Source organism: Zingiber officinale, chromosome 3A (assembly GCF_018446385.1).
Source record: "Zingiber officinale cultivar Zhangliang chromosome 3A, Zo_v1.1, whole genome shotgun sequence".
In the NCBI taxonomy this organism is placed as follows: domain Eukaryota; kingdom Viridiplantae; phylum Streptophyta; class Magnoliopsida; order Zingiberales; family Zingiberaceae; genus Zingiber; species Zingiber officinale.
Window position 1 is genome coordinate 156,245,747 of NC_055990.1, and position 14,761 is coordinate 156,260,507.

General features: G+C 36.4%; 2 protein-coding genes across 3 annotated transcripts; one reads left to right on the plus strand and one right to left on the minus strand.

The window, feature by feature from the left end:
• Positions 1–1,431: 1,431 nt before the first annotated feature.
• Positions 1,432–4,571, plus strand: LOC122052959 (protein CHLOROPLAST IMPORT APPARATUS 2-like). 2 transcript variants are annotated; one of them, XM_042614741.1, is made up of 4 exons: positions 1,432–3,274; positions 3,792–3,953; positions 4,076–4,169; positions 4,438–4,571. In XM_042614741.1, the coding sequence occupies exons 1-2, from the start codon at positions 2,222–2,224 to the stop codon at positions 3,933–3,935; spliced, it is 1,197 nt and encodes a 398-aa protein (XP_042470675.1). In that variant the 5' UTR covers positions 1,432–2,221; the 3' UTR covers positions 3,936–3,953; positions 4,076–4,169; positions 4,438–4,571. The 2 variants fall into 2 exon arrangements, with proteins under 2 accessions (XP_042470675.1, XP_042470674.1); XM_042614740.1 differs by having other exon boundaries at positions 1,433–3,274; positions 3,792–3,947.
• A 1,263-nt stretch (positions 4,572–5,834) lies between these two features.
• On the minus strand, positions 5,835–14,370 carry LOC122050804. Its single transcript, XM_042611680.1, has 16 exons — positions 14,179–14,370; positions 13,848–14,067; positions 13,327–13,454; positions 13,171–13,242; positions 12,984–13,097; positions 11,117–11,185; positions 10,980–11,036; positions 10,184–10,237; positions 10,031–10,093; positions 9,817–9,879; positions 9,437–9,577; positions 9,154–9,309; positions 7,889–7,969; positions 7,735–7,796; positions 7,511–7,622; positions 5,835–6,137 (listed from the first exon to the last, which is right to left on the minus strand). Exons 1-15 carry the CDS (start codon positions 14,368–14,370, stop codon positions 7,541–7,543), a joined length of 1,554 nt encoding a protein of 517 aa, XP_042467614.1. The 3' UTR covers positions 5,835–6,137; positions 7,511–7,540.
• Between the last annotated feature and the right edge of the window lie 391 nt (positions 14,371–14,761).

Below are 14,761 nucleotides of genomic sequence, written 5' to 3' on the forward strand. Positions count from 1 at the left end.
ATTTGGTAATTATTAAAGACACGTATGATAAAAGATAAATTTACTAAGATTTGGGATGGCTATAAAGATAGCCAAGAACACCTCTCTTTTCTCATACTCCATAAGAATTCTATCGTGGTTAAATGATTGAATCTAAGAAACCCTACGTGTATGCAAAATGAACCTCACAAAATAGAGTTCAAGAGAATATTCCTCGTGTTGCCTTAGCTTACAAAACCGGATTTTAAAATCTAGGTTAACCAATAAGAGACTGCCATGTCAGCAGATGAGCATGAATAATTTGAGAAACATGATAAAATCAAGATTTAGATGGGAATTTGAGAGCTAAAATAATTTTTTAGGATTTGAATTTTAAGGCAATATAGAAAATTTTGTTTATGCGAGAGAAGTGGACGAAATGGATAGAAAATAAAAGAATTTATAACCTTTTGAAGTATTTATTTTGTAAAATTTTGATATTTAATTAAACATAGCTTGATGATTATAAAATTATACTTGACAGCCTTCTAAACTCTTGTCAATTAATAACTTCCGTTTCTCATTCAAAATTAATTGCATTTGCAAGCTAGGTGAGGGTAAAGAGTAATTATGACGGTTAGGATGGATCTTCACATATGTACTTATTGATTTAGACACGTAGAAAATTTTTTTAGGATAGTCATCCAGATTTGATGTTACTAAACTTAGTTAATATTTTTTTTATTTAGGTGAGGGTAAAGAACAAGAACTCTATGACTAAATTGAAAGTCAAATTTAGCGACCTTAAACTATAACGAGAACAAAAAATGATGCCTTTGATAAGAAAAGACAATGACAAGGGAGTAGATCTTTTGGTCCATTTCTATGGATCAAAAGAGAACCATTTGTATGTATTAACGGGGAGTCATGGCCTCGTATATTTTACAAGTGGAGGTCATGACTCCCCACCAATAAATATAAGTGGCTCCTTCTCTGATCTAAAAAAATAGATCAGAGGATCTGGACTGAATAACAAGGTATGAAAGTGTCTTTTAAGTTAGAAGTCGATTATCCATTAGAATATTTATATTATTTTTTTATCTAAAATATATAAAATTTAGAGTAAAAAATTATTTTATTAAATTTAAATATCTATTTTTCACTACGTCATATCAATTTTTCTATTTTTTCATTCTTTTCTATAATTTTTAAGGAATATAATTTATTCTTTAAATTTAGAAAAATATTATTTGTAAATTTAAAATTTAGAGAATAGTTATAGTAATTGATGTAATTTTTTTTAAAATTATTTTATTTAAATTTAGAATAAAATCTTTATATAAGATAAATGTATATTTGATCGTATATGCAAATATATTTGATCGTAGCAACGTCAAGGTGTTGACTCTTTGAGTTGTCATTATTTTAACATTAATTTGCGTCGATGGCATTGCAATCAAGAAAAGGCGAGAAACCCTGGGGCAAAAGAGTCAGAACAAAACAGGCAAACAAGTCCAGAATAGGACCAAATCAGCACCAACGGAGGAGGAGGAGCATCAATAGCAGAGTGAGGAGCGCGCTCGTGGCCTGGAGTGGTCCAATGGCGCAGCGGATGACGATGTTACTCTTTCTCTCCTTTTAAAGCAGGAGCACCTCCTAGTTCCTCCGTTACCGGCTCTTCTATCAGAACTATGTCAACGGTTCTTCTCGTGATTGCCAGCGCCTTTGCCCTTTCCTTCGTGTTTTAATCCTATTGAGAGATTTTTAGATCGAACCTGATGCAAAAGGTTTCCCTTTTTCGTTGAACTGGAAGTGGTTTCCATCCTGACGCGTTGAGGAGAAAAAAGGAAAGTGATTTTGTTGGTTTCCGGATGAGCGGCGGAAGCGAGGTTGAAGCTTTGGAAACATCGGAATAGAAAATTTTGGACTTGTTGGCCTGGATTTTACTTCCAGTCCTGTTCGCTCCGCTAGCTGTTGTTGTTATTGCTTCCTTGTGATAGATTGGATTTCGATTCGATCTTCGTCTTTAATCTTTTGCACAGGTTTGAATCTGAATTTCGGAGCTACGCTTCTCTCTTTCCGGTGTGGGGTTTAGGGTTTTTGATTGCTTGCCAAGTTTTTCCTCGTTTGGATTCGAATCATTTTTTTATAGGGCAACTTCTTGAAGGTTTTGGGTTTTGTGGGGCAAGGTTTTGATTGGTTTCTGTCGAAATTTCTGCAAATTTAAGGCGTGTAGGCCGTGGAATTCCGTTCTCCAAGAGCGATGTCGTCGTGCCTCAGCAGCGGCGGGGGCGGCCGGACCTACAGCTTCGACCTCGACCTGGTGAAGCCTCCGCCTGCGGCGTCGTCCCGCTCTTCGCATACTTCCTCGCCTTCCTCCACGCTCTCCGAATCGAGCAACTCGGCGCTGGTAATCTCCATCAAGAAGACGAGGACGTCCCGGAAGCGGCCCAACCAGACGTACAACGAGGCCGCCGCCCTCCTCTCCACCATCTACCCCAACGTCTTCTCAACTAAGGGCCTCAAGAAGCTTTCCAGGAGCGCAACGAGGCCCTTCTCCTCTTTTCCGGAACCATCCGACCTCCTCCTGCCGCCCCTTCCGGTGCTCAGCGATGCTGCATTCCTCCTCCACAAGTCCCACCGGCAGGAGCCAACCACCGCAGCACAGATCGAGCTCAAGCACAATTTCGCTGCTGACAAGGATCACAGGAGGCCCGTGAGCAGCAGCGTGTCATGCTCCTTGGAGCCTAACTCGCCAGGTTCATTGAACGACGACTTTGATGCCGAGTCCATCCTCGACGAGGATGTTGAGGAGGGCATCGACAGCATCATGGGCAACCTCAGCGTCAACACCCCTTCCGAGGAGGACAACAACAATGGACTAAGTAGTGGTGGTTCCTCTATCAATCCCCTTCTTCGTAGCCTAGTCGGATGTAGAATCAGCGGTGGCGGTGCTGGCCAGCTTGAGCTGGGGCTCAGGCTACGGCTCAGTCATAACTTGCAGTGGGCTTTGAAGACCCAGGACAACTGCGAATGGTGGCGGACTCCAACGGTGCCGGTGCAAAATATTCTACCCAACTTCAAGCCTCCGGCAGCAAAGGCAGCAACAGATAAGAAGAAAAAGAAGCCAGAGAAGGTGGCAGTGAGCTGTAAGAAGATTGCAAACACAACAATTTCCACTGAGACTCCAAAGGAGAAATTGAAGGCTGGTTTGGGGCTCAAGCTAAACCATGAGGAGGTCTTTAAGGAATGGTCTGACCGCAGCTCCATATTCCTCGACGTGGCTGACTCACTGGATTCATCTGCTGATGCTCTGGTAAATGCTTTAAATCCACCTTGTGAAGCATAAATCGATTGCAAATTGAGCTTCTTTCCTTTATTGCTTTATCACAATGATTAAAGTAGAAAGAAAGTAGGAAGGTGGGATGAAAAGCAAAGGTAAGGGCAAAAATGAAGTAATCAAAGTGAAGAAGGAAAAAAAATCAAGAGTTTTGGTGTTTAATTGTATTGCACTTTGCATGATGCTGAAACTTTTAAAGCAAAAATAGTCAAAAGAACCTTAGAAAATTTTATCCTTGTGCTGAAGTTTAAGCTAGAGCTAATATGACAACTATCACTATGTGATCAGTGAGACGTTGCAACTTTCTGGATATTGCAAACGCTAGGAAGAACCACAGAGTTTTGGTGTTTAGAATTATAACAAACTTCAGTTGAAAAAGAATTCTGAACTTCTATCATTTGCTTGTTAAGGACTTGATATGAAGAGCAGAGTTATCGATTATCTGGTTAAAGACTTTTCTTGTTAGACATTATGTTATGCATTTTTCTTTCAGGCTAGGTTATCAGACCTTGATCTCCTTCCAGAGGCTGATGGAGTGAGGGATGCAAGTGTTACAAGGTCCAAAGAGAAACGGAGGAGCCAGCTTTTCTCTAAGAAGGTCAGGTACCATGTGAGGAAGATGAATGCAGGCCAATGATCTACAATGAAGGCAAGTGTAAGAATTTGTTATTAGTCGGTTCGAAGAGCTAAATATTTGGATTTAAAAAAAATGTAAGAATTTGTTTTCTTCTCTTTTATTTATGATTTATGATTCTCATACTGTGATTGTGGGTGCAGACCAGCAACCTAGGATGAAGGCACTTAGACATTTTCTTCTATATTTACGATTCTCACTGTGATTGTGAACCCAGATCGGCAATCTGGGATGAAGGCAAGTGTAATAGTTGTTTTCTTCTTTATTTATGATTCTCCCACTGATTGTTTTGTTAGTTCAACATAGAGACAAAATTATATAGCATAAACCTAAATAGTTAGAACTAACATCACTAAATGGAAAAGTGATTATTTCATTTGCTCTTAGCTTCATGCATGCTTTTTCTCAGTTTGATCTCTAAACTATACTGTGTAAATTGTGGATTTCATTGCGTCTATGACTTGATTCTGATACACGATTGGTTTGTGTTCCAATTTCTGGGCAGGTTCTTGACTAGTCCATCCCTTCTCCAGCCGGCAATTGAAGAAGAAAGCCAGTGATTTCATGGCCTGAGGCCATTGCATCTGTGAGAGGCAAAAATGTACAAGGTCGAAGTTGAAGTGTTTTTTTGTAAGCAGAGAAAATGGGTCGGAGAATTAAAAAAGATAACGTGATGTTTCCATTCAGTGGTTGATTTAATAACTTTGATAATTGGCTGGTTGGTCACAATTGTCGTATTGCAAACATGGAGTTGCACGAGAAAGAGACAACAGAACAAGCCAGAACAAGCCAATCTGTTTGTAAACTTCTCTTTCGAATCAATTAGCGGTTGAAATTATTTTGATTTTTAAAATTTATTTGCTTGGATCGAACACTGAAAAAGATCTTAATATAAAATACTCAAGGTTTTTCTTCCTTCCTTTTTATATGGATTTCACTATGAACGTTGTAGCCAATAACCCAAAATTCTAGTTTGCTTAGTCATGGATTTAGGACCTTGATACGCGGAGGTTCTCTTATTCTTATTTCACAAATTTTGCAATTAGAAATAGGACATTGTGTTTTTCTTAAAATATCTTTAAAATTATTGGAAAATTTTTCCTTCAAACTATTTTTCTTAAAATGTCTTTTCTCCCTTCTATTATTAAGTTTGATGACTGGTGCGTGTGGTAGGTTAGATTCCATAAATTAAAAAATGTTGGAATGCCCATAAAGCATGGTGATGCATCTACTACAACTAAACTAATGTGTAGGCAGGGGTGTCATAAGCCCAATCTGTCAACCCGATCCAAGAAAACTATCAGATTTAGATTAGAGATTTTGGATCATATGCAGACTGGAAGGTTTAGGATCGGATCCAAGTTGAATTGGATTAATTTGAATTTAGAGTTTAATAGATTTTTTAGAATTAAATTAAATTTTATTTTAAAAATTTTATATATTAATATTAATAATAATGATAAAGTATTAAGATAAAAATGAAGAATGAGGGAAAGTAGAAAAAAAAATCAATTTTAATCGAATTATTTAGGTTAAAATTTAAGGATTTCAAATTGTATTCGAGTTCAAGTTAGAATTTTTTTATAAAATTTTCCCTTAATCCGACCAAACTCATTCAATCCATCTAAATTGACACTATACTTAGATAAGGTTATTTTGTATTAATTAAAAGAACAACCTATTTATCTTATTAATTTGTTTTCAAACTTTTTTTTTTTAACTACCTATAATCTTGTTAACGAAAAATATTAAAAAATGTCCCCTCCATAAGTTATTTTTTCCCACCTATGCAGCTAGGATGAGTTGCTTCAGTTTTATATGAGGTGTATATAATAGGAAAATGCAAGTAAATGTTACCAAAGAATGGACCAATAGGTAGATAAAGCATCAAGCCAGTTGATGTGACCCATATCAAAATACTTTCTTCTCAATATATTCATCTGAATGGACACTTCAGTGATAATCCAACATAAGATCCTAAGAACAGGGACTCTTGGCTGAAAGTCTTTACATATAATCCAAGAGCAAGAATGAATTTGTAAATATCCAATGACCGAATATATCATGCACTCGGTCATCTTTGCAACAAAATTTTTAATGTATTATCTTAATTCATCTGCAAAATAGGATTGCTAACTCCTGATAATTTTCGGTGGATATCAAGTAGGAACAAGGTACATGACCAACTACGAGTCATTTGTCCATCTGCATAGAAACAGAGAAACTTTTTTAAGCATATAGAGACGGAAGATAAATTCAGGGCCTGAATGGAAATTAATCCACGAATTCAAATTTGCTTAGGTATCTATTATGGAAAAATAGATAAATTTTATCCACAAATTTATAAAATATCTGATGGAACTAACCTGAAATAAGAATAAAAAGAACAGCTGATACCAACATTGGGATCAAATGAACTGTACACAAACAGACAAAAAAAGTTTCTAACTGAGATTTATTCGTTCTGGAGAAAAGAAACGCTTGCCACAGTTGCGTCCAAAAGTAATCATGAGAAAAGAAGCATGAAAGTAATAGTTAATTCATTGGACGAACTACTGTCTACTTTTAAATGTGCATGTATGTAACCTGGCCACTGTAGTAGTAGCCCTCTCTGAATGTGAGAAAATTGTCAATTCTGAATTCTGAATTCTGAGACCCCTGTCAGGCTAATGTTTTGACAGAGAAAAATAGTGTAAAGAGAGCCCAAGGATGAAGCAGAGGGATTGTTTGATTATGCTCATTGGCAATGGTGAGAACTGCATGTTTGGGATGATCCATGGTTTGGTTTAGTCCCTTTGAGGTTGGGGTCTCTCTTTTATTAACGAGAATTTCATGGGCATTGGGCAGTGTGGGTAAAGTGTCCAATTTTGAATGTCTGTAGGAGTACGGAATGGTTGAATGAGTTGTTGTTTGTCTTTGATTTTGATCCCATTGATCCTACTGATCATTGACTGATACCGTAAGTTTTTATAGCATCCATTGCCAATACCATATCGACAACCATGTTATAGGAAAGTCACCAATTTAATGTTTCATTTGAAAATGTCCACTGTTTTCCATTAATACAGAATCATCATCATCTCCAGATTTGTGACTCAAAATTTCAGTCATCACTTATACTCTAGTTTGTTACAATCGCGGCGAAAGGAAAAGATTTGACAAACTCTTTACCAAAGGTTTATCTCTGTTTCTCAAACTTGTGTACTCTCATCTCATACTTTATCTATTTCTCAAGCATCTCGATTCTTCATAATACTTCTACAATTTCATAAGCTTTCAGATACTTGTCACATAGTTTCAAGTTCCAACTCAAAAACATTCTGGCACAGTAGAAGAGTATTATATAAAACAAATTGTTTTATGGAATATCTGATGAAACTTGAGTAAATTCTACTACGAAGTTATTTGTGGTCACTTGTTACATAATGAAAAAGAGGGATAATTGCCACTGCTTAAAAATGAGATATGGGAGACTTTTGTTGATAAAGAGAAGCCTACAAACAGTTGATACCAATAAATTGCATTTACCCAACTTCAGTAGGTGAAATGTATCAACATGAAGGAACCAGGGGATTTACCTTATGAGTATAAGAAGCCCAGAACAAACTTTACTTCTCAGCATGCCTATGCTTAGGCTTGCGATGTGGTCGGGTTGCATGAGAACTTTTTGTTGTTTTTTTTTTCTTAGAACTGATTATGAAAAAAAAAGAATATATAAGATAACAAAATTGTTGTCATTTAAACTATGTAATAGATGGATGTAAGGGACTGGATAAGGAAGAATGCAAAAGATCAAACTGACCTCAAAATATATGACAAAAGTTTGTATGCCAGGAAAACAGGGAATACCAAAAGAGTAGAGGCCTGCACATCCAAATTATTGTTACATTGCTGCCAACAAATTCTATTGATTGCAAGAAATTCAAGTATAAGTGGAAATCAGGAAAAGGATGTACCATAAACCACACCAGCTCTTTGGTAGCAAGAAATTTTATTAATTCATATTTCTTGAGGTGTTCTTGAATGCCAACTTGGACCTATAACAGGATTTGAATAAATCATCTGGGCAGTGAAACAGAATAAAAAAGAAGTGTGCATATCTGCTTATAAATAAACGCATTGTTGTAAATGAAAGAAAAGCAGGAAACCTTAAGCAGCGTGTGAGAGCAAAACAGATGGCCCAAATGTCTTTGAAGGTTCTATTGATTCAAGAAAGATGCCAAGATGTCCATACAAATGCATTAACCATTCAAAAGTAGAATATCTAGGAACACAGGTAATGGTTACTTACACTAACTAATATCAAGGACCTTGAGAGGGTGAGAACACAGATATGGTGTCAGGTTTTATCCATATCCAAATCTCTGCTGTATGTAGCTCTTATGAACTATGGAGCCCATATTAACAAAACCTTGGAGGAAATTGGGATGGTGGCATCTAGGATGATGAGACCTTGTCTCATGGATGGAGAAGCAGACAAAACAAGGAGAGAAGGGTGAACAATAATTACGGTGAGCAGGAATCAAGGTGAACATGGTACAAAGCCAAAGAAGCAGATAATTGTCTGTGATGGCCAGCTGATGAGGGTTGTGATGGGCTCTGGCATCAAACCGATGAAGATTGAAGATAGAGAAAGGAAGAAGAGAAGAGGGAATGGAACAAATAGAAGAGAACATATAACATGAAAAGAAGAGAGGTTTCAAGAAGAGAATAATTTGATTCATCATCTAATATGATATCGCCTTACAATATATATGATTAAAAAACATGGAATTGGTGGTGATTATGGCCATGGGTACATTTAACAAATTAACTCATTTTATCCCCTATTGCACTAAATTAAGTATATAAAATAAATAGATCATGAAAGATCCCAGATATTGGAAATGCCCTTGGGTAAGTAAGAAGGAACATTATCCTGTTAAGGTACTTGTTTGCTCGTCTTATTCTCATAAATTATTGCTAATTTAATAAGCTGATTAGTAGAAAGAAAACTCCAGTATCTAGGTTAAATTAAGCTTAAATTCTGATTGAGACACTATAAACCACACAAACAAGCAAATATATAAACAAAATTGCAATTTCAGTTCATTCTAGCCCATTTTACGGAATGTGAATGTGTCTATGCTAAGCAAATAAGATTACCTTTTTTGGTAAGCAGTCATTTTTTTAACGACAAGGAATTAAATAAAACAGTATGAATTTTGTAAGCAGAAATTACCTGCTGGTGATAAGTTGTGGCTGATTCGAGAAATTTTCCATAAGCATGAATCACACAGTCACTATAGGGACTAAAAGCAACTCGCACTTTTTCAAAATGTGGTTTGGTAATAGTAGCAAATTGTTTTACATATGGTTGAGAAAATCTCTTGGCAGCCTGATACAAGGTATGGAAATTTGCATAGCACGGTGAATCAACAAACAAAAAAATAGAACATGTAATGACAAATTGATACAGAGGCATGTCTATATATGCATCCTGGTTGAAATAATACCATGAGTACCTGGAAATAAGGATCTGAAATTTCTTGTACTTTGGCTATGTGGCTGGACATGGCACTCTTAGATGTGTGATAAACTTCCGCTGCTTTACTTGACACAGTTTGCACATAAGGTTCAGTGCTTGACACAAGAAACATCCATTTCTTCAGAAATTCAAGGAAACGAAATAATTTAGAAACATAATAAATCCTGCCTAAAATATCAACTACCTTAAAAGAAAGTCGGTAAAGTAGTAAACTGATATATAATCCAAACCAAAGCCAAATGCAAATTAAACCAAATTTATATAATTTGCTTATGGATTGCCAATCAAGCAACACTGAAATATATGAATAATTAACATAATTCAGATACTGAAAATAGTCATTGGTTGGCCACTTACAGTTTTGGAAGATTCAAAATGTGGTTCCATAAATTGTTGTGCTTGAATTGATTTCTCTGATACCTTGAGAAACGTTTTCACAAAATTGATAAGTACAATGCAAGATTAAACTAAAATTGTAAGATAATATGTGACATGCATTCATGGTGATAAAGCAAGAACTGACAAACAAATTCAATAGAAAAAAAAAATAGTACAGGTGAAAAATTAGCACCTTTTGAAGTATGACATCTAGTACTGGTTGTCCATGCTCCTTCCAGTGAGTTGTTGCAAGTTCCTGAAAGGCACATATCAAAGACATATTGGAGTCTCTTAACATGTATATGGTATCTCTCTAACACTCCATCTAAATTTCTAAGACAATCACCTTATAGTAATAGGCGTGAGTAGCAAACCAAGGAGGAAACCATGCTCCATGAGCCTAAAAACAAGAAACACAAAATTTTGACTCCAGCTCAATTATAACATTTTGTTATTATATAGAATAAATTGACTAAAAAGAAGTTACAAATGTTAAATAACTGAATGCCAAACCCATGCCTTATGTGAGACATGGCAGTGTACCACAGAATGCATACTTGCACAAGCAGTACATCAATGATATGCCACAAAACCAACAACAACAAAAATATGTCCAGTTTTTGACACAAGAACCCAAATCAAATTTTATCTGAATAGACTCAAAGCCGACCACTTTTCCATTTAAGTGAATTATCATGCAAAGGTAAATTGGAGAGACAAAAAATAAACATTATAGGATAATATTAAGCCCCAGATGAAGTCTTGTCAAGAATTCACATTATTATGAAAGAGGTTTTGCACATATGTTCGCAGGATATCAATCAATCTTCAAACTCAATGAGCTTGTACAAGATCCACTCTTGACATCATATCTAGCAGCAGTTTAACAGATTTCAAGCATAAATCATATTATCCAGCCCCGACTGAACTTTTCAATTAGTCATGCAGGAAGACATCTCCCTCAAGCAAAATATTCTTAACAATATAAGTCATTGTGTCAAATATTCCAATAGAAAGAAAGATGAGATCATGTGCAAATTGCAGGTTAAGAAGCTTGTTGATTGAACTCATCATGTAGCCAGACAAGTAAGCAAAAGAAATGCTGAGAATTAACTCTACTACGATTTACTAAGACTTCTTACCTGTGATAATTCCTTTGACTTAGCTGTTGCTTCCAATTGTACTCTTAGAAGCTCCTCCTAAAGAAGGTTCCATGATTTATATAAATATAAGCCTGTGTAACAATGTATTTTCAAGAATAGTTGTTTATAGCACAAACCTCTGCCACCTGAAGAGCATGCTCAGTTTTTTGAATTCTACGGTATTGCTCATCGTTTGTCTTTTGAAGCTACAAGGGCCAACGGTGAAAAGTTACAGCCGTGTGATTGGAAATAATACAGCATTACTATATCTGTTGATATGTACAGGAAGCATATAAAGAATCTTTCAGAATATGTAGCAGACAAGAAAAGGACCTTTCACAGTCAATTAAAAATAGAATATGAGAAAGTTGCATTATTTATATGCCTATTTTCTAAAAACGATGCACAAGTTCACGGTTGTGCCAACCCCACTTAGTGGGGAAAAGGCTTGGTTGTTGTTGTATGTACAAGTTCATGGCTGTAAGAGATAAAACTGCTTCACCTTTGACCTTGACACACTAGAACAAACCTAACCTTTTGCTGGACTTGTTATCCTTTGAGCAAGAAATTATAGATACTTGAAGCAACAGATATGGTCCTATGAAAAAGTAGTCTAGCAATTTGTGTTATGCTGATCGGATTATAATTGGTTTCATAGAACCATGTAAAAACAATATAAATCTAGTTAATTATTTGGAATAGTTTTACAAATTTATAATGAGTTAATAATAAATTGAATGTATGATGTAAACAGTTGTAAAAGCATTAAGAAAAGATTATTTGACAAATGAGTCGAATCAATATGTCACATTGTCATAAAGGTTATGGGCCATCATCTGGTTGTCTCTCTAACTTGTGTTGTTGTATCGTGTTTGTGTGACATTTCATGTCCAACCTTGTTAACAAATAACATTTTGGTCTCATGAATTGCAGATTGCATACTAATATTGAAGAGACATGATCCAAAAATGTTAATCATAGCTCAATCGCTAAATTTTGGGTTCAGAACTACAATATTATAGCATTATTCAACTAACCCTAGCAATTCATAACTAATAATTGTCATATTATAATGGTAAACAAAATTAATTCTATTTTCCTAAAAGGCAATCACCAGGACTCGAATTACAATCTGATACATGATTGTATTATCTAACAACAAGGTCCTCTCTTTTGTGTAACGCATACACTGTCAAATATTGCATGCATTGTAACAAATCAACAACCAACCTCAAACAAAAGAGAAACAGCATAGCATCTATCCATATTGATTGTGTTTTGAGATGTAGTCTTGATCATTAGGATAAAAATTAGTTCAACATGTTTGGGGGTTTTATATAAAGGTGGAAAAGGAGAATATTTTGGATAATCTGGCCTCTTCACTCCAGTGATGCAATTTGTTGGAAAGAATGGTTGTACGATGGAGTACGATGCATGCTGAAACAGATTTGTAATATATGTGCATCAATGTTTTAGTAGATATGATTTTCATGGCTATTTTATTTCTCATTTTGCACTGCCTGTTTCATTTCTCATTTTGCACTTTTGTTTTTGTTTAGGTAGTACCCTAGTGTAATAGTCCAACATAACATGCTAATCATAATAGCTGCCATCAAGCACCTTTCATTCTACTGGAAGTTAATCCTTGGAGAAAAAATTATGAGAGAAATTTATGAAGGTAGTGAAAACCACAATCCTAGACAAATTGGATAGTACCTAGAAAATGAAAATTTTGTGCCTTAGCAACACACATTGCAAGAACAGTCCTCCACTAACATTCTTAATGTCAGAAACTATCCTGAGAAATAGCAGTGAAAGACCATAAGAATAATGCACAATTCAGAAACAGGGTAGAACGAGTAAAACAAACAATGACTTGAGCAAGGTTGGTAGGGACAAGCAACACATTAAAGGAAAATTAAAATGAAGGATGCGAAACATGAAAGAACAATATCTCAACAAAAGGCAGCAACAAGCAAAAAATAATTAGCAACAAGAACTCACACTTTCCAACTTCAAACTAAGATCTTTTGCTTTCATTTCAGCTTCATTGGCCCGAGCATCCAAAGAATCCCTCTCTGAATCTTTTAATTTAATCTCAGTTCTTAGTTTTTCCACCTGCCACAACAATGTGCATTAGAATCGTTCAAATTCTGAATACTTCAGAACTGAAGAATCTGTGGTGTCAGACCTGCTCCTCAAGTTCATCAACTCGAGCTCGTGCCTTTTTAACAATCTCCTTTGCATCTAGATCACCCCTTTTCTACACGGTCAGAAGAAAACTTAATGGCTAAGTTGCTCGTTAACAAGTAACAGAGTTACTGAGCTCATCATAAACTTAGCTCACCTGGATCAATGCAATGTCACTCTGTAATGATGCTATGGTCATCGACTTTTCTTTCACGATATTCTCCAAATAGGTGATCCGCTCATCTTTGCTCTTCAATTCTTGCTCTTTACCCAAATTACTAGATTCTGTGGTGGCAAAAATCACAGAAATCAATCATACAAAAAAAAACATATGAGGGTCATACTTTTCTCAGATTCCATTTGACAAAGATATAAATTAGGAGCATATGACTAAATAATCACTGAAAAGACAAGAAGTGAAATTCACGGTAAAGCAGTTCCTTGAAGGTAAAATCAAATTGATAATAATAGCAAAAGTGCGACAAAGACAACACCTTTACGAGAAACAAGACTAAGGGGTAGGCTTATAGGCAGATTCCCATAAATAACCAATAAAAAAAGAAAATAAAATAGAATCTACCTTCATAAGTAGATTTCAATACAATAGTAATCAAATAACTATATCAAAAACACTAGCTTTGAAAGACATATGATTCATATATCGAAGACCACGCTGACCTAAGGTAAAGATCTTCCTCTTAAGCTGCTCCAACTCCAGTCTCAGCCCTGAATCCAAGTCTTCGGGTTCCACGACCTCCTCTTGGGTCGGCGCGTCCGCCCAGACCCCCACGAACAAAAGGAGGATGGCGATTGAAGCGATCAGCAATTTCGAAGCCACCATTATCGAGGATTTCCTCCTCATAAACAGGAAAACCAATTCCCCTACTAGAGATCGATCCTTGCCGCGCCGGAAGGTGACGAGAGCGACCGTGCGAGGGAGGAAATGAATCTTGATTTTCGCCGTCGATATTTAATAGGGAAATTACGTTCGGACCAATCAGAGGATTACCTGCTTCTGGGTAGCTGAGCGCATTCGAGCAGAGTCATCAAGTCCGACCGGGACCCAGCAGTTCCGAGTCTTCCTGTAGAGGTAAGAATCTATGTGAAGCAGAAGGGAAAGGAGGCCAACTGCGACCATATTTATATTTTCAATTGACATCCCGGCCCAATCAACTATCACCCGATGGTCTATTGGTGACATGTGCGGGACCCACATGGAGATGAGGTGGATGCCGTGGGTAGCGAAATCGTTGCCGTTTTAGTACCGGTGTCTGTGAGAACGACTAGAGATCCACGTTCTACCCAAAAGGACACGTGCAGGGACGATTGTGGATAGCCGTCGATCCTGTGGGTCTCTCTGAGGTGCCCGAGCGAGCGATCCCTGATTAGCGAATTAGACCGTCTGATTCTCATCGGACGGATAGGCGTGTAGATATAATTCAAGTTGAAAGATCACCAACAGCATGAAATGGGAAATAAATAGTCGGGACATGAACTTAGTTGATTTTTCTAATGGATATTTTGATTGTTTGCGAGTGTTCAAAAATATAAATTTGAAGATTCCTAGTTTCAAAATAATGGAATTTTTTGAC